At 37.9% G+C, this 27,390-nt stretch overlaps 1 protein-coding gene, 1 long non-coding RNA gene and 1 pseudogene across 3 annotated transcripts in view; 2 read left to right on the plus strand and 1 right to left on the minus strand.

The window, feature by feature from the left end:
* Positions 1–863, minus strand: part of LOC112622807 — a 5,931-nt gene extending 5,068 nt beyond the window's left edge. The window contains exon 1 of the long non-coding RNA XR_003119028.1: positions 616–863. This is a non-coding gene — a long non-coding RNA (uncharacterized LOC112622807). The remainder of the gene's footprint in view (positions 1–615) is intronic.
* FBXO5 (F-box protein 5) lies at positions 244–13,991 on the plus strand. 2 transcript variants are annotated; one of them, XM_025382700.1, is made up of 5 exons: positions 244–869; positions 8,493–9,210; positions 11,071–11,161; positions 12,065–12,247; positions 13,102–13,991. In XM_025382700.1, exons 2-5 carry the CDS (start codon positions 8,531–8,533, stop codon positions 13,351–13,353), a joined length of 1,206 nt encoding a protein of 401 aa, XP_025238485.1. In that variant the 5' UTR covers positions 244–869; positions 8,493–8,530; the 3' UTR covers positions 13,354–13,991. The 2 variants fall into 2 exon arrangements, with proteins under 2 accessions (XP_025238485.1, XP_025238484.1); XM_025382699.1 differs by lacking the exon at positions 244–869 and adding an exon at positions 1,021–1,246.
* LOC112622637 lies at positions 13,382–27,390 on the plus strand (annotated as a pseudogene).

The following is a 27,390-nucleotide window of genomic DNA, read 5'->3' on the forward strand; positions in this document are numbered from 1 at the left end:
ATATTCAAATTGTGAAAAGTTGAGCATCACTAATACTCCGGTACACTTTCATACTGATGTCCACGCCAGCCATCACTAAAAACTCCCTTGGCCAGGGGCGTCCAGGGGGGACTTCTATTTATTCTTTTTTTGGGAGCAGGACTACTGTCTCCTACGCTTGGTCCTTGAAGGAGAGGAACAAAAACCCAGGAAAGCGTAAACCAAGTGTCTGAAGGGTGGCTGAAAATACAAATAAATGCGCTCGCAAGGAAGAAGTGCCTCGGTCCCACCCTCGGCCCCGCCGGAAGGCCCTGGGAGACGCAGCCGCAGGTCTCCCACAGCTGATGTCAGCCAGGCGCAGGGAGAGCCGCACAGCCCCTCTAAGCGGCCCGCCCCTCATCCAGCCCCGGGAAAAAAAAATCGCGGGGAACCCCGGTGCGCAAGCGCCGACCCGCCAACTCTGCAGCCACAACCCGCCAAGGCGCCTGCGCAGAGGCGTGGATCAAGGGGAGGGGCAAGTTAGGAGGGAGAGCGGAGCGCGCGCGTAAATCCTAGAGAGGCGGGCTAAGCTGGGCTGGGGGGAGGGTCCGTCTTCCGGAAAGTCTGGATTGCCGGACGAGCCGAGTTGCCGCTCACCGAACTGCTGTTCGAGAGATGATCGAAGAAAGTCGGCTACCATTTGTACCCATCGAAGATCTCCAGATGGAAGCCGGCGCTGAATTTGGGCTGAGATTAGGACTTGCAGGAGGCCGGTCCGGAAGACGGCGGAGGGAATCTTGGCGGGCGCACGCATGCGTGGTAGGCCCTCCACACGTGTGGCCGGGCCGCGGCCTCCCCGCGCTCGGAGGTCCCGCCCCCGGCCGTAGCATCTTTCCGGACGTGGGTAGCCGGTAAGCTGGAAGGGGGCTGGGCTTCGCGGCTCGGCCCCGCCTCGGCAGCGTCCAATTGGGCGCGGAAGAGGGCGCCCCCACCCACCGCCCTCCTATTGGTGCGTGCCTGCGAGCGACGCGCCTCATTGGACCGCGCGGATTTAGGCACCAAATTCAAAGATTTTAAAAGTACCAGCTGGCGCCTTTTAAGAGATACAGGTCTGTGAAGCAGGCAGGTTGCTCAGCTTCCCCTGGAGCGGTTCCTCTACCTGAGGCGGACTCCACGTCGGCTGGCATGAGCCGGCGCCCCTGCAGCTGCGCCCCACGGCCACCCCGCTGCTCCTGCAGCGCCAGCCCCAGCGCCGTGACAGCCGCCGGGCGTCCTCGACCCTCGGATAGTGAGTGAGGGGAGCGGGCGCGAGGGGGGCGCGCACGCCAGAGGGGTGCATGGGGAGGGCTGCAGCCTGAGGCCCTGACCCGACATCGCCCGGAGCCTGGACGCGCGGCCACGCCACACGCCCGGCCTCGGGCGGCGGCAGCGGTTCCTGGGTCCGGGAGGAGGGCGGCTGGGGATCTTGGGGAAGCCAGATGAGCCAGATGTGCAGGGGCCGGATGGCGGGCCGCGGGGTCCCGTCACCCACACTGACCCTGGACTCCAACCCCAGGAGGTGCGGGTCGTGGCATCCCAGGGCGCCCTTTTTCCTTCTCGGAAGACCCACCAACCCCACCCTGCTTGAATAGGCGCCAAATGCCCCTCCCCTCCCCCACCCCGGGGCCCCCGGCGGTGACAGGGCTGCGAGCAGGCAGCCCCCAGGGCCTGGCCAGGTGCCTCACCTTCGTCCCCCTGCGCCCCTTTTCTACATCTGCCCCGCACCCTCACAGCCAAAGGCAGTTTCCCCGATTTTTCGCGGTCCCAGCCTTACTGGCGGGCGCGGGAGATCGCGCTCGCAGTTATCTCCCGCCTCCTCCGCGTGTCCTGCGCCCTGTGGGGCAGCCTCACCGATCTCTCAGGAGTTCTAGGGTCTCCCTCCCCACTCCCGCCAAACGGAGAGACCCCCCACCTCATTGGACCAGACTCAACTGGGACATCCAAACAAAAACGTTACTTTTTCCCATTTTTTTCTCCCTTTGCCCATTAACCCAGTCTCAGGGCCTGGAGTGGAAAGGGAAGAGTTTTTAAAAAGCAGTTTTTACTACAAACCTTGAATTTGTCCATAGTATTAAGATGATTTTGTGAGAATCGAAGAATTGGTGACTTTTTCCCCATAACTCATGAAGAACTAGATAGTCCTTTATTTCAAAGCTTGTAGAGAATGGAAGGCACTCAAATGCTTATTTTTACCCTCTTTGTTGCTACCTCTAAATAAAATCCATATGCCCTTATTTTTACCTGAGAAATAACCCAAAATGAAAAAAAATAGCAATTCGGCATTGTACTATTTTGTAATGACTCTTTTATTAGAAAAGAACTCTAGACGTCTCTGGAGAAAAAAAAAAAAGCTTAATTTTAATTTTAATAGAAAATATATTTCTAGAAGATCCTGGATCATCAATCTACCATTGAAATTTTGAAGCTTTGATGGCTTTATGAGGGTTTTTTTTTCTTTTTTGATAACTCCATTTGTCTTTACTACCTTGCTCCTCAGAAAGAATTTACTGCCTGTTGGAATTTTTTCCCCAGTTTACAGGTTTGAGGAGATGAAATTAAAAATACATATATGTTACCTCCAAATAGTTTTGAAAGTAGGCTTTTCTAAAATTTTCTCTTAAAGATTATGGTCACAAGCATTGGGCCTCTTAAACTCTTAAGGAATGGCCATGCCTAACGTTGACCACATGGTGGTTATCTGTAGGTATTAGAGACTGGAACTTCATTATTTTAGTTAACAGAAGAGTTACAAAGATTTTTAAGGACTGCAGCCCTATTTATGATATTTAATATGGAGGATCAGGTCTATATTGGAAAATTAAATGTAAAGTCAAACATTGTAAAATTTTCTTTTCTCTGTATGACTGGGCTGGGAGTCGGTAAATGAGAAGTTTAAACAATGCCATGTATGAGTCTTATTACTATCTGCGCTTGGGGGAAAAGTAGGAATAGGACATTCCAAGTTCACAAAGCTAGTCAAAAGGTTAAGCCAGGATTTTCATTCAAACTTGGATCTGATTCTTAACTCTATACATTCTAATGGAAAAGTATGTGTTATTCTGAAATATATACTTCTTTGTGAAATGTGCTTTACTACTTTTAAATGTTAATGATTGGCAATGTAAGGAATATGAAGGGATTTGGCTTATGTGATTAAAAATAGATTGTATTGACTAGACCCTTGTGACAGGGACTTTGCCTTGCATTTAGTCCTGTTTTATTGTCTTACTCCCATTTTATGGATGAGGAAACTAAGGTTTTTAAGCGTTAATTTCATCAGTTTTTCCATAACTTAGTAAATAGCACTATATCACCTTAGATACTCAAGCCTTAAACCCCAGGGTGTTTTTTTACTCTCCTTTTCTTCATATCCACATCTAGTAGATTAGCAGCAAGTTGACTTTACCCTCCTAAATAACAGACCTTGAATCTATGCAGTTATTTTCATTTCCGCTACAATCCTTCTAGTCTGAGTTTCCCACACTCTGTACTTCTGTGATAAACACTTCTAACTATATTCTCTCTGCTTCTACTTTTACCTTCCTGCAATTCATTCTCCACGACTGCCAGTGATCTTCCAAAAATGTAAACCAAACCTCAGTCCTCCACATAGGACCCAGCCTACCCCACAAATCTGCAGATCATTCTACCTCTTCAACTATAATTTTCAATAACCTCCCCCAACTCAGCCCTACAGATATTTCTCTTTATTGAACACTCACATTTTTCCTTGTTTCCTGTGTTTCCCACCATCTGGAACTCTTCCACTAGATTTCCATAAGGTGTTCAGATTTCAGAATGTCAGCTTTGCTAAAAGATCATCCCTAATTAATATCTTTATCTCCCCCTACCCTGTCACTGAGTGGATGTTGGATAAATAAGTGAAATGGTTCAACTGAACTCTTAGCCCTCATCTGTTTAATTCAAGAGGTTATGAAGCCATATAATATTTTCTGTCTTTCTGGATAATAAGTCAATTATATGAATATTTCACATATTTCCCAAATTTGGCCTGGTCGTTGGAAAACACTTAGCTAGTTAAAAGGAATGGATTTAACCTTTTGCAAACAGTTGCTTCAGCTTCCTTTTTTATAAAACATCATGCTATGCTAATCTGTTTCTTCTGCAGTATTGTTATGGAAATGAAAAATACATTAATTTCATGTTTTAAAATTAAATCAACAACCAACATCCAGATTTCACTTTCATTTAATACCTTTCTCCAAAAAAAAAAAGGAAATCAGAGTTCCTTGGAGAAATGACTGATTCTAGGGCTGGAACAGGGAAATTAGAAGAAGATACGCTTAGAGCATCTTGTAGTCCCAGAAAGTAAGGGATGTTCAAAACACAAAATGATTTAAGTATGTGAAATGGACACCAATGTCAACTGAAAGAGCTCACAATAGCAAAAGCTGGAACAATTTGAGCAATACAATAAGTAGTATTGGATTATAACCCAAAGTCTATGAGTTTATACTGATATAAATGATTGGTAGTGTGAATAAATAGGAAATTAATGGACAAATCTGCTGTACAGAAGAATTCCAAATGATTTATAAATTTACTTCTTTAAGTGTGAGGTGTGCATAGTGACTTCCTTCCAAAAAGTTTCAAATGGAAAAAGAACAAAAAGGAGTAACTTTACATTTGGAAGAAGCTCAGAAATACTACCTCAGCCAAGTCATCAAGGTTAACATCAGTTCAAATCATAGGACCTTACCTCTGTGGTCTAAAAACCCACAGCCCCAGACTAAGGCTGAGAAAAACTTGACAAATCCTAATTGTGGAACAGGCTACAAAATAACCAGTATTTCTCAGAATTGTCAAGGTAATTATCAACAAGGAAAATTGTCATAGTCAAGAGGAGCCTGAGGAGATATGATGACTAAATATAATGTATCCTAGATAAGACCCTGGAAGAGTAAAAAGACTTTAGGTAGGAGCCACAGCAGTCCACATAAAATAGGGATTTTAGTTAATAATGCAGCAATATTGGTTAATTTGTTGTGACATGCATTCATGGTAGTAATATAAGTTGAGCAATGGGGGTACAGGAATTCTGCACTATTCTTGCAGCTTTTCTGTAAATTCAGAATAAGTTTATTAAAATTCTTTTAAAATACCAAACCTTTTTTTCTTTTTTCTTTTTTTTTAAAGACAGGGTTTCCCTCTGTCTTCCAGGCTGGAATGCAGTGGTACGATCACAACTCCCTGCAGCCTCAACCTCCCAGGCTCAAACAATTCTCCTGCTTCAGCCTCCCTAATAGTTGGGACCACAGGTGCATGCCACCATGCCCAGCTAGTTTCTTTTTAAAATTTTTATAGAGATGGGGTCTCTTTATGTTGCCTAGACTGGTCTGAACTCAAGCAATCTCCCAATCCCAGCCTCCCAAAGTGTTGGGATTATAGGCATGAGCCACTGCACCTGACCTAAATACTAAATCTAATTATTCATGTGAAAATATATGTTGTTGCAAGAGGAATGTGGTAGTCATTTTAACTCCTTAAGTGCTAATTTCATGAGGAAGAATACAGATTCTAATGTTGGTATTAGCTAACAAAAAAAAATGGGAAACACATTTTTATATCATATGTCTTCATTCTGTCAGGCACTGCTGTTTGCTTGGATTTTGTCATAAGCAGTAACAGTCATGTCTGGCCTTTAAGAAACTTAAAAGTACTTTTAAAAATTTCAATTTGGTAGTGCTTTAAAGTAGGGTTTGATGAGGTCTGAAAAGTTCCCTCAAAAAAAAACAAAAAAGAAGAAGCTCTCCATGAGTAATGGATTAGAAGCTAAATAGGCAAAGGAAGCGGAAAAGATATTCTAAGTAGGGAAAGGCATAATGTACAAAGCCCCTGGGATGGAAAGGTCATTGTTACTAAGGACTGAAAAAGGGCCAGCTCACATGAGAAAAAAAATATACACATTTTTTTCTTTAGTACCTTAAGTGCGCTTGCACCATAAATTCTGGCTTTTCTGTCATTTTTATAAACAGTATAAATGTTATTCGTAAGATCTGTTTTTCCAGAGCACCTCATTATAATAAGGAAGAGAAATCTGGCTCATTTAATTAACTACCTGTATTGGGCAAACTAAGCTACACACTTCAGTATGCTCAATTGTAAAAATAACAATTCCCCATCCTACTTCAAAAGGTTTGTAAGCATTGGAAATTGCAAACTTCTAAACAAGTATAAAGTATTTGCATCATTATTAGCTCTAATTTTAAAGAACTGTCCATATTCAAAGAACAGTGTTGAATGAAAGAGGTTCTATAGGACAGCCTCCCAGTAACTGTTCTAAAGACAGCAGAAAGAGAATGACTTTGAATTCCTAAAGTATTTTCAGGCCTTTTTGGTTTAGGCAGCTAAACAAAGCAGAGCGTGCCTTCATAAGTGGCTTCTGCTTTTTTATCCTCTCATGTAAATTGTGGTCATGTATAAATCAAACCTAATTCTTTAGTTGATTTGAGGCAAAAATAGAAGCAGTCTCTTGGCATTTTTTACTTTTCCTCTGAATGAAAGTAAACCACTCAGAATCATTTCTTCTAGATTTAGGGTTAATTAGGGAGCTAGAATTTGTATATTCTTTATTTTTTATGCAGCTCAACTCTTAATTTTCTGTTTAGTGGATCCTGGAGCACATATTATGTGTCTTTCACTGTATTAACATTGGGAATTTACAAGCAGTTTCTCTCTACAAGTTACGTTCTATGAAAGTATCCATTTGTACTTTGAGTTGAAAAGTTTTGCTCTATGTAAAAAAATGGTTAAATTTAATGTGAACACATTGCCAATATTTAGTGCAGACTAAGCATACTGATGCTATATACATTTACTTACAGGATAAATTGTTAGCTATATATGATTGGCTTGTGTGGGGATGGTAGATGGGGCACATTTTAACCTGGCATTTAATATTCAGACTTTATTAGCTCATGTCCGCATTGTTTCCCTACTCTTATTCTCTGCCTTCAACAATGCTAAACAGTTTCTGAACCCATCTACCATATTCCTTCCCAGCATTGTGCCATTGCTCAAATTGTGAATGCCCTTACCAGGCCACTGTTGCCTGACAATCCTAATCACTTTTTAGAGTTGTGGTTCTCAACTGAAGAATAGAGGAAATTTTGCAGCTGGCCTTTTCCCCTCCCCAATATTTGGCAATAACTGGTAACTGGAGATATTGCATATTGGGAGTGGGGGCTGCCCCTGGTGTCTAATGGGTAAAGGCTGCTTAACATCCTACAATGCACAGGACAACCCCTGAGAACAAAGAGGCATTCACTGCAAAATGTCTATAGCACAGGGATGGTGAAACCTTTCTTTAAAGCTGTCTTAAGACGCTGCCTGCTCCATTGTGTCTTAACTGATTTCTTAGGTCCTGAGTGTTGGAGCAGGGTGGTAATAAAACCCTGAACAAGTCTTTACCTTTTTTCTATTTATCATTAATAGCAAGTTTATCTTAAGTTATTTAAAGCAATTGAACAGTAATTTACACCTGCAGCCCTACCACTCATATTTTTAAATCTGGTTAATTGATTAGAGTGTCATTCTTTTCTTATTTACCAACTCTTACTTTTGATTGATAGCAGAACTATTCATTCTTACGGTGGAATGTCTTTGTTCAGTGATTAAAAGACAGCAGTTTCCAGCACATTATTAGAGAAGATACAGGGAGATGTCCCTGTACTTGAGTTTACTATCCAGTAAGGTAGACAAACACTTTAAATATATTAGAAGGTCACCAAGAGCACCCATCAGAATAAAACTTGGAGATAAGAGCTGTGGGAATTCAGGTAGACTTTAATTTATAATTGTTTAAATGTGTTATTAGTTCTTTTCTCCATGCTACCTATAGATTTCTTGATTAGTTATTTTAAGGCTTGCAATCATTGCTAATGGTGAAATAATATACAAAATTTTTATTATTTTTATCAAGATTATTCCCACCCTTATACATTGTCCTCCTGTACTAATCTTAACCATTTTTGCTGTCAGTGACTTGGGTTGTGCTTAAGTCAAAGAGAACCATATGTCATTTAAGTCCAAGGAATAAACACTGAATCTAAAAGTATTTGTGGTTACTTTAAGGATAACTTTGACCATAGAGCCTACTCTTTTGATACATCACATTTCCTCATTTGTTCCATAAACACAGATGTTTATTATATAGCCCCTTTTTCCACTGTTTTTTACTCAATCAGTTATAGATAACAGTCAGATGTTACAGCCATCCAAAAGCAGTCTGTTCTGAAATGCCTTCTCAAGAATAATATAATTTGTATATACTTACAAGATTTAAGTAATATTTTCACATATTGTTGTCATATCAATAATTAAACTTGAATAACATCACAGCTGTATAAGCAAGTACATGTAGACAATACCTAACGCTGAGAGATTGCAAAGTAATCTTTGTATATCCCAATTGAAGAAGTAGGGATGTGTGGAAATTTTGCCATTAATATGTAAATGTTATGTTCTTTTTATAGGTTGTAAAGAAGAAGAAAGTTCTACCCTTTCTGTCAAAATGAAGTGTGATTATAATTGTAACCATGTTCATTCCGGACTTAAACTGGTAAAACCTGATGACATTGGAAGACTAGTTTCCTACACCCCTGCATATTTGGAAGGTTCCTGTAAAGACTGCATTAAAGACTATGAAAGGCTGTCATGTATTGGGTCACCGATTGTGAGCCCTAGGATTGTAGAACTTGAAACTGAAAGCAAACCCTTGCATAACAAGGAAAATCAACATGTGCAACAAACACTTCATAGTACAAATGAAATAGAAGCACTAGAGACCAGTAGACTTTATGAAGACAGTGGCTATTCCTCATTTTCTCAACAAAGTGGCCTCAGTGAACATGAAGAAGGTAGCCTCCTGGAGGAAAATTTCAGTGACAGTCCACAGTCCTGCCTGCTACAAATACAAAGCCCAGACCAATATCCCAACAAAAACTTGCTGCCAGTTCTTCATTTTGAAAAAGTGGTTTGTTCAACATTAAAAAAGAATGCAAAGCGAAATCCTAAAGTAGATCGGGAGATGCTGAAGGAAATTATAACCAGAGGAAATTTTAGACTGCAGAATATAATTGGCAGAAAAATGGGCCTAGAATGTGTAGATATTCTCAGCGAACTCTTTCGAAGGGGACTCAGACATCTCTTAGCAACTATTTTAGCACAACTCAGTGACATGGACTTAATCAAGTAAGTACTGTTTTGAATATACATGTTAGCATAATCCACTGAACATTGTTATTAGTGGCTCAGTACCACCAGCTCATGCAAAGGCTGTTGTACAGGTTGAGTGTCCCTCATCTGAAATGCTTGGGACCAGAAGGATTTCAGATGTTTTTCGAATTTTGGAATATTTGTATTATACCCTACAGGTTAAACAGTTGAACATCCCTAATCCGAAATCCAGAAGTGCTCCAATGTGCATTTCCTTTGAGCATCATGTCAGCATTCAGAAGTTTTCAGATTTTTGGATTAGAGATGCTCAACCTGTTGTAGGTAACCTTACAATGTTGTTTAATTGCGGTAATGACTTTTGCTGGTGTTTTGCTACCTATGTGCCACTAAGATGAAAGAAAACTTTAGAATTATGCATTTAACCTAGTCATTTCAAATTTTATATTCATGCTATTACAAAACTGTTTCTATTGGATTAGGATCTTTGTTCCTTTTAGTTATGACATTTCTAATATGTAAGTTACATCTTTGGGGCTTAACTATAAAACAGCCTAGTTCCAGTCTACATGTCTAATAGGCATTATGACTTGTCACACCAGAAAGTATGAAGTAATTTTTGTTCTTTCTAAGCCATTTTTTGGTGGTAGGGCTCTCCTAGGTTTGATAGTCATGAAAATATGAAGATCCACAAATAGGGATTTGTGATTTATTATTATTATTATTATTATGTATTTATTTATTTATTTTGAGACAGGGTTTCACTCCCATCACCCAGGCTGGAGTGCAATGGTGCAATCTTGGCTTACTGCAACCTCTGCCTCCCAGGCTCTGTTTATGATGATTTCTTAGAAACCTTGTGCTAACCACCATTTCTTTCTCAATCTACCAAGGAAAATCACTTAGTCAGATAACTTTGAGAATTAAGGTGATTATGCAGACTAGAATTAGATAGGACTCAACTGGGGTTGGGTTTTTGTTTTTTGTTTTTTGGTTTTTTTTGGCTTTTTGAAAAATTATCTGGAGGTACTCTTTGCAAGTATGAGTTTACACTGGTCTTTATGAAACAAGAGCTAAAGCAAAACAGATATAAACAGCTTCTTGGTTTTTTTTTGTTTGTTTTTTGAGACGGAGTCTCGCCCTATCACCAGGCTGGAGTGCAGTGGCGCGATCTCGGCTCACTGCAACCACTGCCTCCCGGGTTCAAGCAATTCTCCTGCCTCAGCCTTCTGAGTAGCTGACACTACAGGCACGTGCCACCATGCCCAGCTAATTTTTGTATTTTTAGTAGACACGGCGTTTCACTGTGTTGGACAGGATGGTCTCTCGATCTCTTGACCTTGTGATCCGCCCACTTTGACCTCCCAAGGTGCTGGGATTACAGGCATGAGCCTAAACAGCTTGAGGGACAATCAAATCAGTATCACAGATTCTACTTTTCCTGTTAACATAGTGAGTTTCTAAAGTTGGTTTCTAATAGCAGTCTGCCTAGAGTACTTTGAAATTTGTCTATTACTTTTACCAGATAGCTAACATGGTATCATATATATATGTATGTATATACACACACACACACACACAATGGTGGCTACTATTTGATGTTTGCAGATATTGTGAAAAAATACTGTACAAAGCAGTGGTTCTTAAGCCTCAATGCACTTAGAATTACTTGATGAGGAGGGAGCTTTTTAAAAATACAGAGCCCTGAGCTCCATTTTAGACCAGTTAAAACTGCCAGGCAATTGTAATGTGGTCAGGTTTGAGAAGCACTGCTAATAATGTAAATACCTTTTTGCACTGCTAATGTTTTTCTACTGTATTCATCTTAGCTCTTTGTGATGCTTTAATTATTTCATTTATGGTAATTTACTTTTCCAGTGTGTCTAAAGTGAGCACAACTTGGAAGAAGATCCTGGAAGATGATAAGGGGGCATTCCAGTTGTACAGTAAAGCAATACAAAGAGTTACCGTAAGTGTTTGCAGATGATGTTTTTAGTTAAAAATGCGCTACTAGTACTCTTCTAGAAATAGAGAAGAAAAAAAAAACAGGTAATCTGGAAACACTTCTTTACATTCATAAAGTATTTCAACCTTATACTAGAACTTAGAAACCACATTCAAAAATAAATCTCAACTCAATCATTTATTTCTTGGATTCTTCCTAGAAATAGAATGTCTAAAGTAACAAAGGGAAAATTACTCAATTCTCAGATAGAGTTGACCATTTAGTCAATCTTAGTTGCCAGTTGTGTGTATGTGTATTTTATAACGTGGAAAATTTGGAAAAGCTGTTTCACTTTTTAGGTATTAAGTACCATATAGACTCTGCCTTTAAAGTGATTTCTCACAGTTTTGGTTCACAGTTTCTGTCTATAAGTTAGGCTTGGTATGTGTGAGTATTTAGGTATTGCTTTAAGTACGTGCAGGTAAATTGCATGTAGGGATAAGTCTCTTACATAATCTTGTCATTTCTTTTTGTTTGTTTGTTTGTTTTTTTGAGACGGAGTCTCGCTCTGTCACCCAGGCTGGAGTGCAATGGCCGGATCTCAGCTCACTGGAAGCTCTGCCTCCCAGGTTTACACCATTCTCCTGCCTCAGCCTCCCGAGTAGCTGGGACTACAGGCGCCTGCCACCATACCTGGCTAATTTTTTTTATGTGTTTAGTAGAGACGGGGTTTCACCGTGTTAGCCAGGATGATCTCGATCTCCTGACCTCGTGATCCGCCCATCTCGGTCTCCCAAAGTGCTGGGATTACAGGCTTGAGCCACCACGCCCGGCCATCATTTCTTTTATGTACAAACATAAAAATGTCTCATTGTTGAGGATACAGGAAATAATTTCTAAGTTCTATTGAAACTTTTTTTTTATTAGGAAAACAACAATAAATTTTCACCACATGCGTCAACCAGAGAATTTGTTATGTTCAGAACCCCACTGGCTTCTGTTCAGAAATCAGCAGCCCAGACTTCTCTCAAAAAAGATGCTCAAACCAAGGTATCCAATCAAGGTGATCAGAAAGGTTCTACTTATAGTCGACACAATGAATTCTCTGAGGTAATTTTTTGTCTAATCATAAATCTTAAAACATAAGGGATTTAGAGTAAGAAATGTAAAAGAACTTTCAAGGTCAAAATGTAACTTGGCTCTAGATAATAACTAGTTTATTCTCTGACATTATGAAACCTGATATTGGTGATCATTTAAATTTAATTGTAGTATGATTAGAACTATTAGGGATTTCATTAGTGTCCTGTTCATTTCACTCACAATAATGTGGAAAACAAACATGAAATTAGGAAAGTACACAGAAATGTATGTCTGAATATTAGGTACTGTTTGGCATTGTTTATGAAAGTTCAGTGATTTTGGGTTCTAATTTAGAAACTGAGGAAATAATGAAAAACCTAGATTTCTTATAAAAGTAGTCAATACTACATTTTGCAGTTTCCACCTTTAAGAACTGAGGAAGAGAGTTAAGTGGAAAAAGGCAAGCTTTCTGAACTTGAAGGCCTTCTATTATACCCTCAGATCAGTGAGTGATGTGTGCTAAAAGTTCTACTCACATGTAGATAACTTTGCAAGCTTAATTTAGATAACTTACCAAAATTATAGAATATTTTCTGATTCATGTTGATCAGTAAATGTAAATCCTACATAACAAAACTAGTCTTAAATTTTATGCCATAATGAGTAATGCAACATACAAATTTATTCAGAAAGTATTTATTGAGCATCTGGTGGCAGGTACTACATAGATAAAACTTAGGGCAGTAGTTATCGTATGTGTGACAGTGATATTTCATACATGTATTGGGGAAGGTGCAAGGGTGTCCTTCTTGGTTTTACTAACTAAAGTACATATAATCCTTGCTGAAATTTGTTTATAGTTGTTTTTTTTTTCTTTTTAGGTTGCCAAGACTTTGAAAAAGAATGAAAGCCTCAAAGCCTGTATTCGCTGTAATTCACCTGCAAAATATGATTGCTATTTACAACGGGCAACCTGCAAACGAGAAGGCTGTGGATTTGATTATTGTACGAGGTGTCTCTGTAATTACCATACTACTAAAGACTGTTCAGATGGCAAGCTCCTCAAAGCCAGTTGTAAAATAGGTCCCCTGCCTGGTACAAAGAAAAGCAAAAAGAATTTACGAAGATTGTGATCTCTTATTAAATCAATTGTTACTGATCATGAATGTTAGTTAGAAAATGTTAGGTTTTAACTTAAAAAAAATATTGTATTGTGATTTTCAATTTTATGTTGAAATCAGTGTAGTATCCTGAGGTTTTTTTCCCCCCAGAGGATAAAGAGGATAGACAACCTCTTAAACTATTTTTACAATTTAATGAGAAAAAGTTTAAAATTCTCAATACAAATCAAACAATTTAAATATTTTAAGAAAAAAGGAAAAGTAGATAGTTATGTGATACTGAGGGTAAAAAAAAAAATTGATTCAATTTTATGGTAAAGGAAACCCATGCAATTTTACCCAGACAGTCTTAAATGTAAGTCTGGTTTTCCATCTGTTAGCATTTCAGACATTTTATACTCATCTTACTCAATTGATACCAATAGGAATATCAACTTCTGGAGTCTGTTAAATGTTTTGTCACCTTTCTAAAGCTTTTTTTGTGTGTATATTTCCCAAGAAAGTATCCTTTGTAAAAACGTGCTTGTTTTCCTTCTTTCTGAAATCTGTTTTAATATTTTTGTAGACATGTAAATATTTCTGTATTTTTTATATGTCAAAGAAAATGTCTTTTGTATGTACATACAAAAATAAATTTTGCTAAATAAAATTGTTACAAGCTTAATGTATACCTTTTATAAACATTGTAATCCTGGAAACAACTGAATTAGGAAGCTGCAGTAGACGCGTTTGTGTGAAGGCATTGAATGGATTTTTGTGATGGTTTTTCTGGGGAGCTTCTGAGATTTTTAGACAGTACCCTGATCCTGGTTTTTCCCCACTTAATAGCTTAATTCAGTAGTTGTGGGTTGGGTCTTGAGATAAATATCTCGAGATGATTCAATACAGGGAGAGCATAAAAGACACTGGTAAATACTGATGTAATTTATCTCTAAACCAGCTGAACTTGGATTAAATAGCACCCCATACCCCCAAAAAAGCTAGAAGGATTTAAATTGTATAGAATAAGACGCTGTCTTGGCTGCAGTCAAACACATGTGCTAGTAACAAGAGCCCAGAACAAGGATGTCTTTATTCCTTAATTCCAAAGTTATGTTTCAGTTTCAATTATGAATATGGGGAAATCCTAAGAGGTTGAATTCAGACTAGACCCTTCAAAGATTGAAGGGTGGGCCTTGGATGCTATCAATTAGGCCCCAAAGAAGTTTAAGGGCTTTGCCTTTGATCTCAACAAAAACCTAAGGTAGAGGGTCCCTCCTGTCAACTCCCAGGCAATCACTGATCTTTGTCACTGTAGACTTTTCAAGGATTTTCTATAAATGGAGTCAAAGTTTGCTTTCACTGAAGGCTATTTTGATATTCATCTGTGTGCATGCATCAGTAGTTAATGGGCTTTCCTTACGAGGCAGTATGCTGTTGAATATACGAGTTCATTCACCAGTTGATGGATGTTTCGCTCTTTACTCCATTTTCTGCTATTACAAGTAAGGTGCTGTCAGTGCAATCAAATTAGAACTCAAGATTAAGGAACTCACTCAGAACCACACAACTACATGCAAACTGAACAACTTGCACCAGAATGACTACTGGGTGAATAACAAAATTGAGGCAGAAATAAAGATGTTCCTTGAAACCAATGAGAACAAAGACAACGTACCAGATTCTCTGGGACACATTTAAAGCAGTGTGTAGAGAGAAATTTATAGCACTAAATGCACACAAGAAGGCAGGAAAGATCTATAATTGACACCTAACATCACAACTAAAAGGACTAGAGGAGCAAGAGCAAACAAATTCAAAAGCTAGCAGAAAATAAGAACTAAGCAAAACTGAAGGAGATAGATGAAAAACCTTCAAAAAAATCAGTGAATCCAGGAGCTGATGTTTTGAGAAGATCAACAAAATAGACCACTAGCCAGACTAATGAAGAAAAGAGAAGAATCAAATAGATGCAATAAAAAATGATAAAGAGGATATAACCACCAATCCCACAGAAATGCAAACTATCATCACAGAATACTATAAACGCCTCCACGCAAATAAACTAGAAAATCTATAAGAAATGGATAAATTCCTGGACATATACTCCCTCCCAAGACTAAAGCAGGAAGAAGTCAAATCCCTGAATAGACCAGCAACAAGTTCTGAAATTGAGGCAGTAATTGATAGCCTACCAACCAAAAAAAGTCCAGGAAGGGATGGATTCACAGCCGAAATTCTACCAGAGGTACAAAGAGGAACTGGTACCATTCCTTCTTAAACCATTCCAAACAATAGAAAAAGAGGGAATTCGCCCTAACTGATTTTATGAGGCCAGCATCATCCTGATACCAAAACCTGGCAGGGAGATAACAAAAAAAGAGAATTTCAGGCCAATATCCCTGATGAACAGCGATGTGAAAATCTTCAATAAATTACTGGCAAACTGAATCCAGCAGCACATCAAAAAGCTTACCCATAATGATCAAGTCAGCTTCATCCCTGGGATGCAAGGCTGGTTCAACATATGCAAATCAATAAATGTAATCCATCACAAACAGAGCCAATGACAAAAACCACATGATTGTCTCAATAGATACAGAAAAGGCCTTCGACTAAATTCAACAGCCCTTCATGCTAAAAACTCTCAATAAATTAGGTATTGATGGAACATATCTCAAAATAATAAGAGCTATTTATGACAGTCCCACAACCAATATCATACTGAATGGGCAAAAATTGGAAGCATTCCCTTTGAAAACAGGCACAAGACAAGGATGCCCTCTCTCACCACTGCTGTTCAACGTAATGTTGGAAGTTCTGGCCAGGGCAATAAGGCAAGAAAATAAATAAAGGATATTCAATTAGGAAAAGAGGAAGTCAAATTGTCTCTGTTTGCAGATGACATGATGGTATATTTAGAAAACCCCATCATCTCAGCCCAAAATCTCCTTAAGCTGATAAGCAACTTCAGCAAAGTCTCAGGATACAAAATCAATGTGCAAAAATCACAAGCATTCCTATATACCAATAACAGAGAAACAGAGAGCCAAATCATGAGTGAACTCCCATTCACAATTATTACAAAGAGAATAAAATACCTAGGAATACAACTTACAAGGGATTGAAGGACCTTTTCAAGGAGAACTACAAACCACTGCTCAAGGAAATAAGAGAGGACACAAACAAATGGAAAAGCATTACATGCTCATGGATAGGAAGAATCAATATCGTGAAAATGGCTATGCTACCCAAAGTAATTTATAGATTCAATGCTATCCCCATCAGGCTACCATTGACTTTCTTACAGAATTGGAAAGAACTACTTTAAATTTCATATGGAACCAAAAAGACCCCACATAGCCAAAACAATCCTAAGCAAAAAGAACAAAGCTGAAAGCATCACGCTAACTGACTTCAAACTATACTACAAGACTACAGTAACCAAAACAGTATGGTACTGGTACCAAAACAGATATATAGACCAATGGAGCAGAACAGAGGCCTCAGAAATAACACCACACATCTACAACCATCTGATCTTTGACAAACCTGACAAAAACAAGCAACGAGGAAAGAATTACCTATTTAATAAATGATGTTGGGAAAACTGGGTAGCCATATGTAGAAAGCTGAAACTGGATCCCTTCCTTACACCTTATACAAAAATTAACTCAAGATGGATTAACGACTTAAACGTAAGACCTAAAACCATAAAAACTCTAAAAGAAAACCTAGGCAATACCATTCAGGACATAGGCATGGGCAATTACTTCATGAACAAAACACCAAAAGCAATGGCAACAAAAGCCAAAATTGATAAATGGGATCTAATTAAACTAAAGAGCTTCTGCACGGCAAAAGAAACTATCATCAGAGTGAAGAAGCAACCTACAGAATAGGGGAAAATTTTTGCAATCTATCCATCGGACAAAGGGCTAATATCCAGAATCTACAAAGAACTTAAACAAATTTACAAGAAAAAAACAATCCCATGAAAAAGTGGGTGAAGGATATGAACAGACACTTCTCAAAAGAAGACTTTTATGCAGCCAACAAACGTATGAAAAAAAGCTCATCATCACTGGTCATTAAAGAAATGCAAATCAAAACTACAAGGAGATACCATCTCATACCAGTTAGAACTGCAATCATTAAAAAGTCAGGAAACAACAGATGCTGGAGAGGATGTGGAGAAATAGGAAAGCTTTTACACTATTGGTGGGAGTGTAAATTAGTTTGACCATTGTGGAAGACAGTGTGGTGATTCCTCAAGGAACTAGAACCAGAAATACCATTTGACTCAACAATCCCATTACTGGGTATATACCCAGAGGATTATAAATCATTCTACTATAAAGACACATGCACACGTGTGTTTACTGTGGCACTATTCACAATAGCAAAGACTTGGAACCAACCCAAATGCCCATGAATGATAGACTGGATAAAGAAAATGTGGCACATATACACCATGGAATACTATGCAGCCATAAAAAAGGATGAGTTCGTTTTCTTCTCAGGGACATGGATGAAGCTGGAAACCATCATTCTCAGTAAACTAACACAAGAATGGAAAACAAAACACCACATGTTCTCACTCATAAATGGGAGTTGAACAATGAGAACACATGGACATGAGGGGAATGGAGTGGCATCACACACTAGAGCCTGTTGGGGCTGGGGGACTGGGGGAGGGATAGCATTAGGAGAAATACTTAATGTAGATGACAGGTTGATGCGGGCAGCGAACCACCATGGCCCGTGTATAGCTATGTAACAAACCTGCACGTTCTGCCCGTGCACTCCAGAAGTAAAAGAATATATTTAAAAAATAATAATAATAATAATAATAAAGTAAGATGCTGTAAACATTCATAACAAGTCTTTGTAAGTGGTTATATTTTCATGTCTCAGGTAAATAAGAGTAGAAAGGTTAAATGGTATGCTGCATGTATTTTCAGCTTTTTAAGAAATTAACAAAGTGTTTTCTAAAGTAGCTGTGCCATTGTATGTTCTCAAATAGTGTGTGGGAATTCCATTTATTTCATGTTCTTGTCAAAACTCGGTATTGTCAGTCTTTTTAATTTTAGTCATTCTAATGAGTGCGTAGTAGTATCCTGTTTTAATTTCCGTTTCTCTAATTATTAATGATGTTTAGCATCTTTCATGTTATTTGCCTCTGTACATTTTGGTGATGTGTTAAAATTATTTGCTTTTGCAACCTCATGAGAGAACTTGAAAAAAATTATTTCCCTTTTTTAATTGTGTTATTTCATTGTCGAGATTTGAGAGTATATATTCTGGATACAGGTGCTTTATCAGCATATGCCTTGTCTTTCATTTGCCTTTTTATTATTTATTTATTTATTTATTTATTTATTTATTTATTTATTGAGACGGAGTCTCGCTCTGTCGCCCAGGCTGGAGTGCAGTGGCGGGATCTTGGCTCACTGCAAGCTCCGCCTCCCGGGTCCACGCCATTCTCCTGCCTCTGCCTCTAGAGTAGCTGGGACTACAGGCGCCCACTACCATGCCCGCCTAATTTTTTTTTTTTTTTAATTAGAGATGGGGTTTCGCCATGTTAGCCAGGACAGTCTCGATCTCCTGAGCTTGTGATCTGCCCGCCTTGGCCTCCCGAAGTGCTGGGATTATAGGCATGAGCCACCGCGCCTGGCCGTCTTTCATTTTCTTAGCAGTATCTTTGGAAGTTTTTTTATATAAAGTTCAAATTATCGATTTTTCCTTTATGGATCACACTTTTGGTGCTGTATCTAAGAAATACAGTGGAATATGCGGATCTAAGTGGATATCTATTTGTTCAACATCATTTGTTGACAAGGCCATTCTTTCTTTACCGAACTGCCTTTGCACCTTGGTCAAAAATCAGTTTTATATAAATATGAGGGACTATTTCAGGACTTAATTCTGTTTAATTAATATCTTTGCTTCCTGAACTCCAAAACCACACTGCCTGGATAACTGTAGCTTTATAAGTCTTGAATTCAGGTAATGAGAGTTCTTTATTTCTTTTCTGCCAAAAAATAAAAAATAAAAAAATAAAAATTCCCTCTTTTTCCCCAAGTTGTTTAGCCTATCCTACTTTTTTGGCATTTCTACATAGATTTTATAACCAGCTTACCAATTTCTATAAAAACATGATGGATTTTGATAGGGATTATAATGAATCTATAGATCAATTTATAGAGAACTGGTATCTTAGGAACCTTGAGTTTTTCAATCCATTAACATAGAGTTCTTCCACTGATTTCCATATTTCAAAATCTCTCTTAGCAAAGTTTTATCTTTTCATTGTATGTCTTGTGCACTTTACATCAGCTTTACCCCTGTTTTTTGTGCTATTGTAAATGGCATTTTAATTTCAATTTTCAATGATTTATTGCTAATGTATTGAAATACAATTTATTCTCATATTGATCTTGTATTCTGCAACCTTGCAAAACTCAGTTATAATTGAAAGTCTTGTTCTCTGTAGGTGATTTTTGTCTTCTACAAATAAATACAGTTTTATTTCTTCCATTTCAATCTATATGGTTTGTATTTATTTTCCTTGCCAATTTGTACTAGCTAAAACCTCCAGTAAAATAGAAATAAAAAAATGTTGATGAAGATACGCTTGCCTTGTTCCAGATGTTAGGGGAAAACATTCAGAATGATGTTAGCTGTAGGTTTTTCAAATATCCTCTTATCAAGATGATGTTCCATTTTATTCCTAGCTTGTTGGGAATTTTTATCAGAAATGGCTGTTGGATTTTGTCAATTTTTTTTCTCCATCAATTCATACAACCATGTGGTTATTCTCTCTGGATTTGTTAACATGAATTACATTAATTGATTTTCTAATGTTAAAGCAATCTTGCATTCCTGGGGTTAATGCCACTTCATCACAATGTATTAACTACCCTTTTAAAATATTATATATTTAAATATGTATACATATATATTTGTTAATTTGTATTTATATTTATGAGGAATATTGGTCTGTAGTTTTCATACAATGCCTTTGGGACATATTATTTTCTTTTCAATTTTCTGGATGTTTGTGTAGAATTGGTATGATTTCTTCCCTTACTATTGCTGGAATTCTACAAGGGAGCCATCTGAGTCTGTCATTTTCTTTGTGAAAAGGTGTTTGAAATACAACTTTTTAATAGATAAAGGTCTATTCAGGTTATCTATTTCTTCTTGAGTGAGCTTTAGTAGTTTGTATCTTTCAATGCATTTTTAATTTAATTTATTGTATTTATTGGAATAAAGTCATCACAATATTCTAGTATCTTTAATATTTATAGAATGTGTACTAATGTCCTTGAGGAATCGCCATACTGTTTTCCATAATAGTTGAACTAGTTTACAATCCCACCAACAGTGTAAAAGTGTTCCTATTTCTCCACATCCTCTCCAGCACCTGTTGTTTCCTGACTTTTTAATGATCGCCATTCTAACTGGTGTGAGATGGTATCTCATTGTGGTTTTGATTTGCATTTCTCTGATGGCCAACTAGATGTACCATATGACCCAGCCATCCCATTACTGGGTATATACCCAAAGAATTATAAATCATGCTGCTATAAAGACACATGCACACGTATGTTTATTGCGGCACTATTCACAATAGCAAAGACTTGGAATCAACCCAAATGTCCATCAGTGACAGACTGGATGAAGAAAATGTGGCACATATACACCATGGAATACTATGCAGCCATAAAAAAGGATGAGTTTGTGTCCTTTGTAGGGACATGGATGCAGCTGGAAACCATCATTCTTAGCAAACTATCACAAGAACAGAAAACCAAACACCGCATGTTCTCACTCATAAGTGGGAACTGAACAATGAGATCACTTGGACTCGGGAAGGGGAACATCACACACCGGGGCCTATCATGGGGAGGGGGGAGGGGGGAGGGATTGCATTGGGAGTTATACCTGATGTAAATGACGAGTTGATGGGTGCTGACGAGTTGATGGGTGCAGCACAGCAACATGGCACAAGTATACATATGTAACAAACCTGCACGTTATGCACATGTACCCTAGAACTTAAAGTATAATAATAATAATAATAAATAAATAAATAAAGATAGAAAAAAAAAAAGAATGTGTACTAATGTCATCTCTTGCATTCCAATATTGATAAATTCTGTCTTTTCTCCCCTTATACTGATCAGTCTAACTACAGGTTTATCACTTAGATGGATCTCAAATAACTCATTTTTGGTCTCAGATTTTTCCCTATTTTTCCTTATAATTGAATTTTTGTTTTATTTCTTCTGTTTCCTTGTACCTGAAGGACTTTAATTTGTTCCTTTTCTACATTATTTTTCTAGATTCTTAAGGTAAATGTTGAGTTCATTGATTTCAGACCCTTATTCTTTCCTAATATAAATATTTAGTCCTAAAAGTTTCCTCCAAATTCTATTCTAGCAGCATACCACTAATATTTTGTCCTTTCCTTTTTATTCATTTATAAGTGTTTTATAATTTTCCTTTTGATTTCTTCTTTGACATGTAGGTTATGTATAAGTCTGTTATTTACTTTTGCAATATTCTGGAATTTTTCATATATCTTTTTATTAATTTCTAATTTCATGGTGGTCAGAGAAAACAGTGGTGTGACTCAATTCTTACAAATTTATTGAGTATTTTTTTATGGCCTATAATATGGTCTAGGAAGGGAATATGGTGTGTTTTGCTGTTCTTTGGTATAATGACCTATAAATATCAATTGGGTCAACTTGGTTGATAGTGCTCTCCATATCTTCTATATCCTTACTGATGTCTATGTATTTCTGCTATTATTGAGTGAGAAGTATTCAGATCCCTAGCTATAATTGTGAATTTGTCTATTTCTTCTTGTAATTCTATCAGTCTTTGCTTTTAAGTACAGATGCTCCTCAACAATGTGGTTATGTCTGGACACACCCACTGTTTGAACTCACAGTGTGTTTATCTGTGCACAACTTCGTAAGTCAAAAAGCATACTGAATGTGTATCCCTTCTGCACGTTGTAAAGTTGAAAATTTGTAAGTCAGAAGCTGTTTGTATTTTGAAGCTCTGTCATTAGTTGCATAAATATTTAAGATTATTATGTTCTCTTAGTAAAATGAACACTTTATCATTTTTAAATGACCTTTTTATCCCTGGATATGGCTTTTTCTATGGAATCTACATTGTTTTGTATTAAAATAAGCACTCCAGCTTTGGTTTTTTTGAAATTAATATTGGCATAGTATATTTTTTCATCCATTTACTTTTAACTTTTTTGTAGTTTTCCATGGTAGTGTGTTTCTTACAGACAGCATATAGTCAAGTATTCATTTATTTTTTTAAATCTACTTCAAAAATGTTTGTCTTTTAATTGAAGTAATTGGACAATTTTCACTTGATGGGATTATTGATATGGTTGGATTTAAACCTACCTTCTTGATATTTGTTTTCTATTTGGTCCAATTGTTCTTTGTTCCATTTTTTCCCTCTTTTTTTTTTGCCATCTTTTGGTTATTTTTATGGTTCCTTTTTTATATCTAGTTTATATTTTATATCTGGTTTATTTTTTTATATCGTTTATATTTTATATCTGGTTTATTTTTTATATCGTTTATATTTTATATCTAGTTTATATACAGTTTATATTTTATATCTAGTTTATTAGCTAATTAGGTATTATTCTATTTTGTGATTCTAGCTATTACTTTTGGATTTATAGTATTTGTCTTTAACTTGTTTGAGTCTAGCTTCAAATATTATTGTGTCCATTTATATATAGTATAAAACTGCCATACTATTTCTTGCCTCTAAGCTTTGTGCTATTATCATACATGTTAGTGCAATATGTGTGTGTGTATATGTATATACACACACAAATATATACATATTCACTCCCACTCTATGGTTTTTTTGTTTCTTTGTTTATCATCTAAGAGAATTATGTAATGAGAAAGTTTTCTTATACTTGTATTTGCCCACACAGTTGCCATTTCTGGTATCTTCATTCCTTTGGGTAGAAATAAATATATTTCTATCTGATAAAACTTTCCTTATGCTTGAAGGACTCCTTTAATTTTTCTTATAATACAGATCTGCTGGTCTTTGATTTTTTTCAGCCTTTGTACATGTGAAAACATCTTTATTTTTGTCATTTTAAAGTTTGTTTTTAATTAACAAATGATTTTGTACATTTATGGGGTTCATGATGTATATATACACACACATACACACTGTAGAATGATTTAACATATCCCTCAACTCACATACTTATCAGTTTTTATGTGTAGCGAGAACATCTAAAATCTATGTTCTTAGCAGTCTTCAAATATACAATACATTATTATTCACAATTGCCTCCATGCCTCACAGTGAATCTCCAGAACTTATTCCTCCTGTCTAACTAAACTTTTTACTTTAACCAATATCTCTCCATTTCCCACCTCACTACCACCCGCCCCAGTCCCTGGTTACCTCCATTCTACTCTTGATTTCACATAAAAGTGAGATCATTCAGTTTGTCTTTAGTCTTTCTGTGCCTGGTTTATTTCACTTAGGATGATGTCTTCCACATTCATCCATGTTGTTGCAAGACTGCTATGTGGAAGGCAAGACATCTTTCTTTTCATAAGGCTGAATAGTATAATACTATGTATATATATCACATTTTCTTTATCCATTTATCAGTTGACAAGCACTTAGGTTGATAAACACTTAGGTTGACTCCATATCTTTACCATTGTGAATAATACTGAAATGAACATGGATGAGGGAATATTTCTTCCTTTCCTTTGGTTATATACTGAGAAAGAGAATTGTTGAATCATAGAATAGTTTTAATTTTAATTTTGGGGGGAACCTCCATACTGTTTTCCAAAATAACTATACTAATTCACATTCCCACCAACAATGTACTAGGGTTCCCTTTCCTCCACATTTTTGTTAACACTTGTTATCTTTTATTTTTTTGATAAAGACTATTATAACACATGTGATATAATTGTGTTATATTGTGGCTTTCATTTGCATTTCCCTGATTCATTATTAGTGATGTTGAGCACCTTTTCATATACCTGTTGGCAATTCACATGTCTTCTTTTGAGAAATATCTATACAGATTCCTACCCATTTTTTAAACTGGTTGTTTTCTTGCTATTGAGTTGTTTGAGTTTCTTAGATATTTTGGATATTGGCCCCTTTTCAGATGCATGGTTTGCAAATGTTTTCTCCCCATCCCATAGATAGTCTCTTCACTCTGGTGATTGTTGCCTTTGGTGTGCAGAAGCTCTTTAGTTTGGTGCAATCCAATTAGTCTAATTTTGCTTTTGTTGCATGTGTTTTTGGGGTTGTATCCAAAAGTTTTTGCCAAATCCAATGTTAAGAAGCTCTTTCCCTGTGTTTTCCCCTAGTGGTTTTATAGTTCCAGATCTTATATTTAAGACATTAACCCATTATGATTTGACTTGTGTACATGGGACAAGATAAGGGTCTAAGTTCATTCCTCTGTGTGTTTATATCTAATTTTCCCAACTTACTGAAGAGAATGTCCTTTCCTCATTGTATGTCCTTGACAGCTTTGCTGAAAATCAGTTGACTGTAGATGTGTGGGCTCTGTTTTCTATTTCTTTGGTCTATATGTCTGCTTTTATGACAGTATGGGTTGTTTTGATTATTATAGCTTTTTGGTACATTTTCAAGTCAGGTAGTGTGATGCCTCCAGCTTTGTTTTGCTAAAAATTGCTTTGACTATTTGAGGTCTTTTGTTTTTCTATACAAACTTCAGGGTTGTTCTTTTCTATTTCTGTGAAAAATGTCATTTCAATTTTGACAGGGATTGCACTGAATCTGTAGATCACTGGGTAATATGGACAATTTAACAATGTTAATTCCTCCAATCCATGAACACTGTATATATTTTCATTTGTTTTTCTCTTAAGTTTATTTCATCAATGTTTTATAGTATTCAGTGTATGGATCTCTCATATACTGAATGTATTTAGTTAATTGTATTCTTGGTTAAATGTATTTCTAAGTTTTTCATTAATGCTGTAACAAATAGGATTGTTTTCTTGATTTATTTTGTGAATAGTTTGTTGCTAGTGTATAGCAATGATACTAATTTTAATATGTTAATTTTGTATCCTGCAACTTATCCTGAAATCAGAGCCAGTCAAGGACATTACAAAAAAAGAATTACAGGCCAAAATCTCTGGTGAACACACATGTAAAAGTCCTCAACAAAATACTAGCAAACTGAATTCAATAAGACGTTAATAGGGTTATTCACCAAGTTTCTCACTTGATTTTGTGCTGCTGTAACAGAATATCTGAAACGGGGTAATTTATAATGAACAGAAATTTATTGGCTCACAGTTCAGAAGGCTGAGAAGTCCAAGATCAAGGGGCTGACATCTGACAGGGGTCTTTTTTGCTGCATCATTTTGTGACAAAAGGGCAAAGAAAGGGCAAGAAGGCTGGGCGTGGTGGCTCATATCTGTAATCCCAGCACTTTGGGAGGCCGAGGCGGGCAGGCCACCTGAGGTCAGGAGTTCGAGACCAGCCTGGGCAACCTGGTGAAACCCCATCTCTACTAAAATACAAAAATTAGCTGGGTGTGATGGTATGTGCCTGTAATCCCAGCTACTCCAGAGGCTGAGGCAGGAGAAACGCTTGAGCCTGGGAGATGGAAGTTCAGTGAGCCGAGAGAGCACCACTGCACTCCAGCCTGCGTGACAGAGCTAGACTCCATCTCCAAAAAAAAAGGCAAGAGATTGAACTTGCAGCTTCAAGCCCCTTTATAATCAACCTTAATCCAAGTAAGTGTGGAGCCCTTACTTATAGACTAAACATCTTCTGTTAGGTTCTACCTTTCAACACTATTAGATTGGAAATTAAGTTTCTAACAAATGCTTTTAATTAATTTATTTATTTTTGAGAGAGGATCTTACTCTGTTATCCAGGCTGCAGTACAGTGGTACGATCATGGTTCACTGCAATCTCAATCTCCCAGACTCAACTGATCGTCTTACCTCAGCCTCCCCAGTAGCTGGGACTACAGGTGTACACCACCATGCCCAGCTAATTTTTTGTTATGATTACCTTTTTTTTTGGTAAAGACAGAGTCTCACCATGTTACTCAGGCTGGTCTTGAACCGCTGGGCTAAAGCAATCCTCCCACCTTGGCCTCCCAAAATGTTGAGATTACAGGTGTAAGCAACGGTGCCCAGCCCACACATGCTTTTCTGAGGACACATTCAAACCATAGCATTTTTTTTTGGCCCCTGGGCCCCAAAATTCACGTCTTTCTCACAAAATACATACATTTCATCTAATAGCCCCCCAAAGTCTTAAATCATTTCAGCATCAACTCGAAAGTCCGAAGCCCAGAGTCTCATCTAAATCAGATAAAGGCGAAAGTCAAGGCAGGATGGCAAGGAGGCAATTTCCTTCAGGCATGAGCCTGTGGAATCAAGCAAGTTATGTGCTTCCAAAATACAGTGGTGAGACAGGCATGGCATAGACATTCCCGAGGCCAGATAGGTAGTCAAGGAAGTAACCATGTCTTTGGGACTCAGTGACTGCACCATCAACACAACAAGCCCCACAACCGTGTCCTCGGGATGTGAAAACCACCCCAACACGACAAACCCCAGGCGGAAGTACGCACCGCCTATTGGAGTCGCAGAGCGACCGTGGGGAATCTCGGGGGAAAAATCAACTGGCGTCGAACCCAGCTGAAGAAAAAGCTGTTCAGAGCAGGCGGGTGTTGAACCACAAGCAGCGTCTGAGGCACTGGGAGTTCGGGGCTGTGATAGACCAAGCGCTGATCATGCGGCACCACCTCAAGAAGCGGGCATCCAGTGCACGTGCCAACCTTACTCTGTAGGGGAAGAAGCCTGGAAAACTCCTCCAGCAGACCTGGCTTGCCCAGAAAGAGAAGGCAGCCATGGAGGTGGAAGCCCCTCAAAGTCAGCCAGGACTATCGAACCACAGCTCAAAATGCAAAAGAAGACAAAAGCCCCCCAGGATGTAGAAATGACGGACCTTGAAGATGAGAATTAA

The sequence above is a fragment of the Theropithecus gelada genome, chromosome 4, assembly GCF_003255815.1.
Source record: "Theropithecus gelada isolate Dixy chromosome 4, Tgel_1.0, whole genome shotgun sequence".
NCBI classification, from domain to species: Eukaryota; Metazoa; Chordata; class Mammalia; order Primates; family Cercopithecidae; genus Theropithecus; species Theropithecus gelada.

Bases quoted from the DNA above. Each gene is read 5' to 3' on its own strand.
- FBXO5 (XM_025382699.1), top strand. From the start codon at position 1,144: ATGAGCCGGCGCCCCTGCAGCTGCGCCCCACGGCCACCCCGCTGCTCC. The intron at 1,247-8,492 runs GTGAGTGAGGGG...TTCTTTTTATAG, and splicing joins GCGTCCTCGACCCTCGGATA to GTTGTAAAGAAGAAGAAAGT. The intron at 11,162-12,064 runs GTAAGTGTTTGC...TTTTTTTATTAG, and splicing joins AAGCAATACAAAGAGTTACC to GAAAACAACAATAAATTTTC.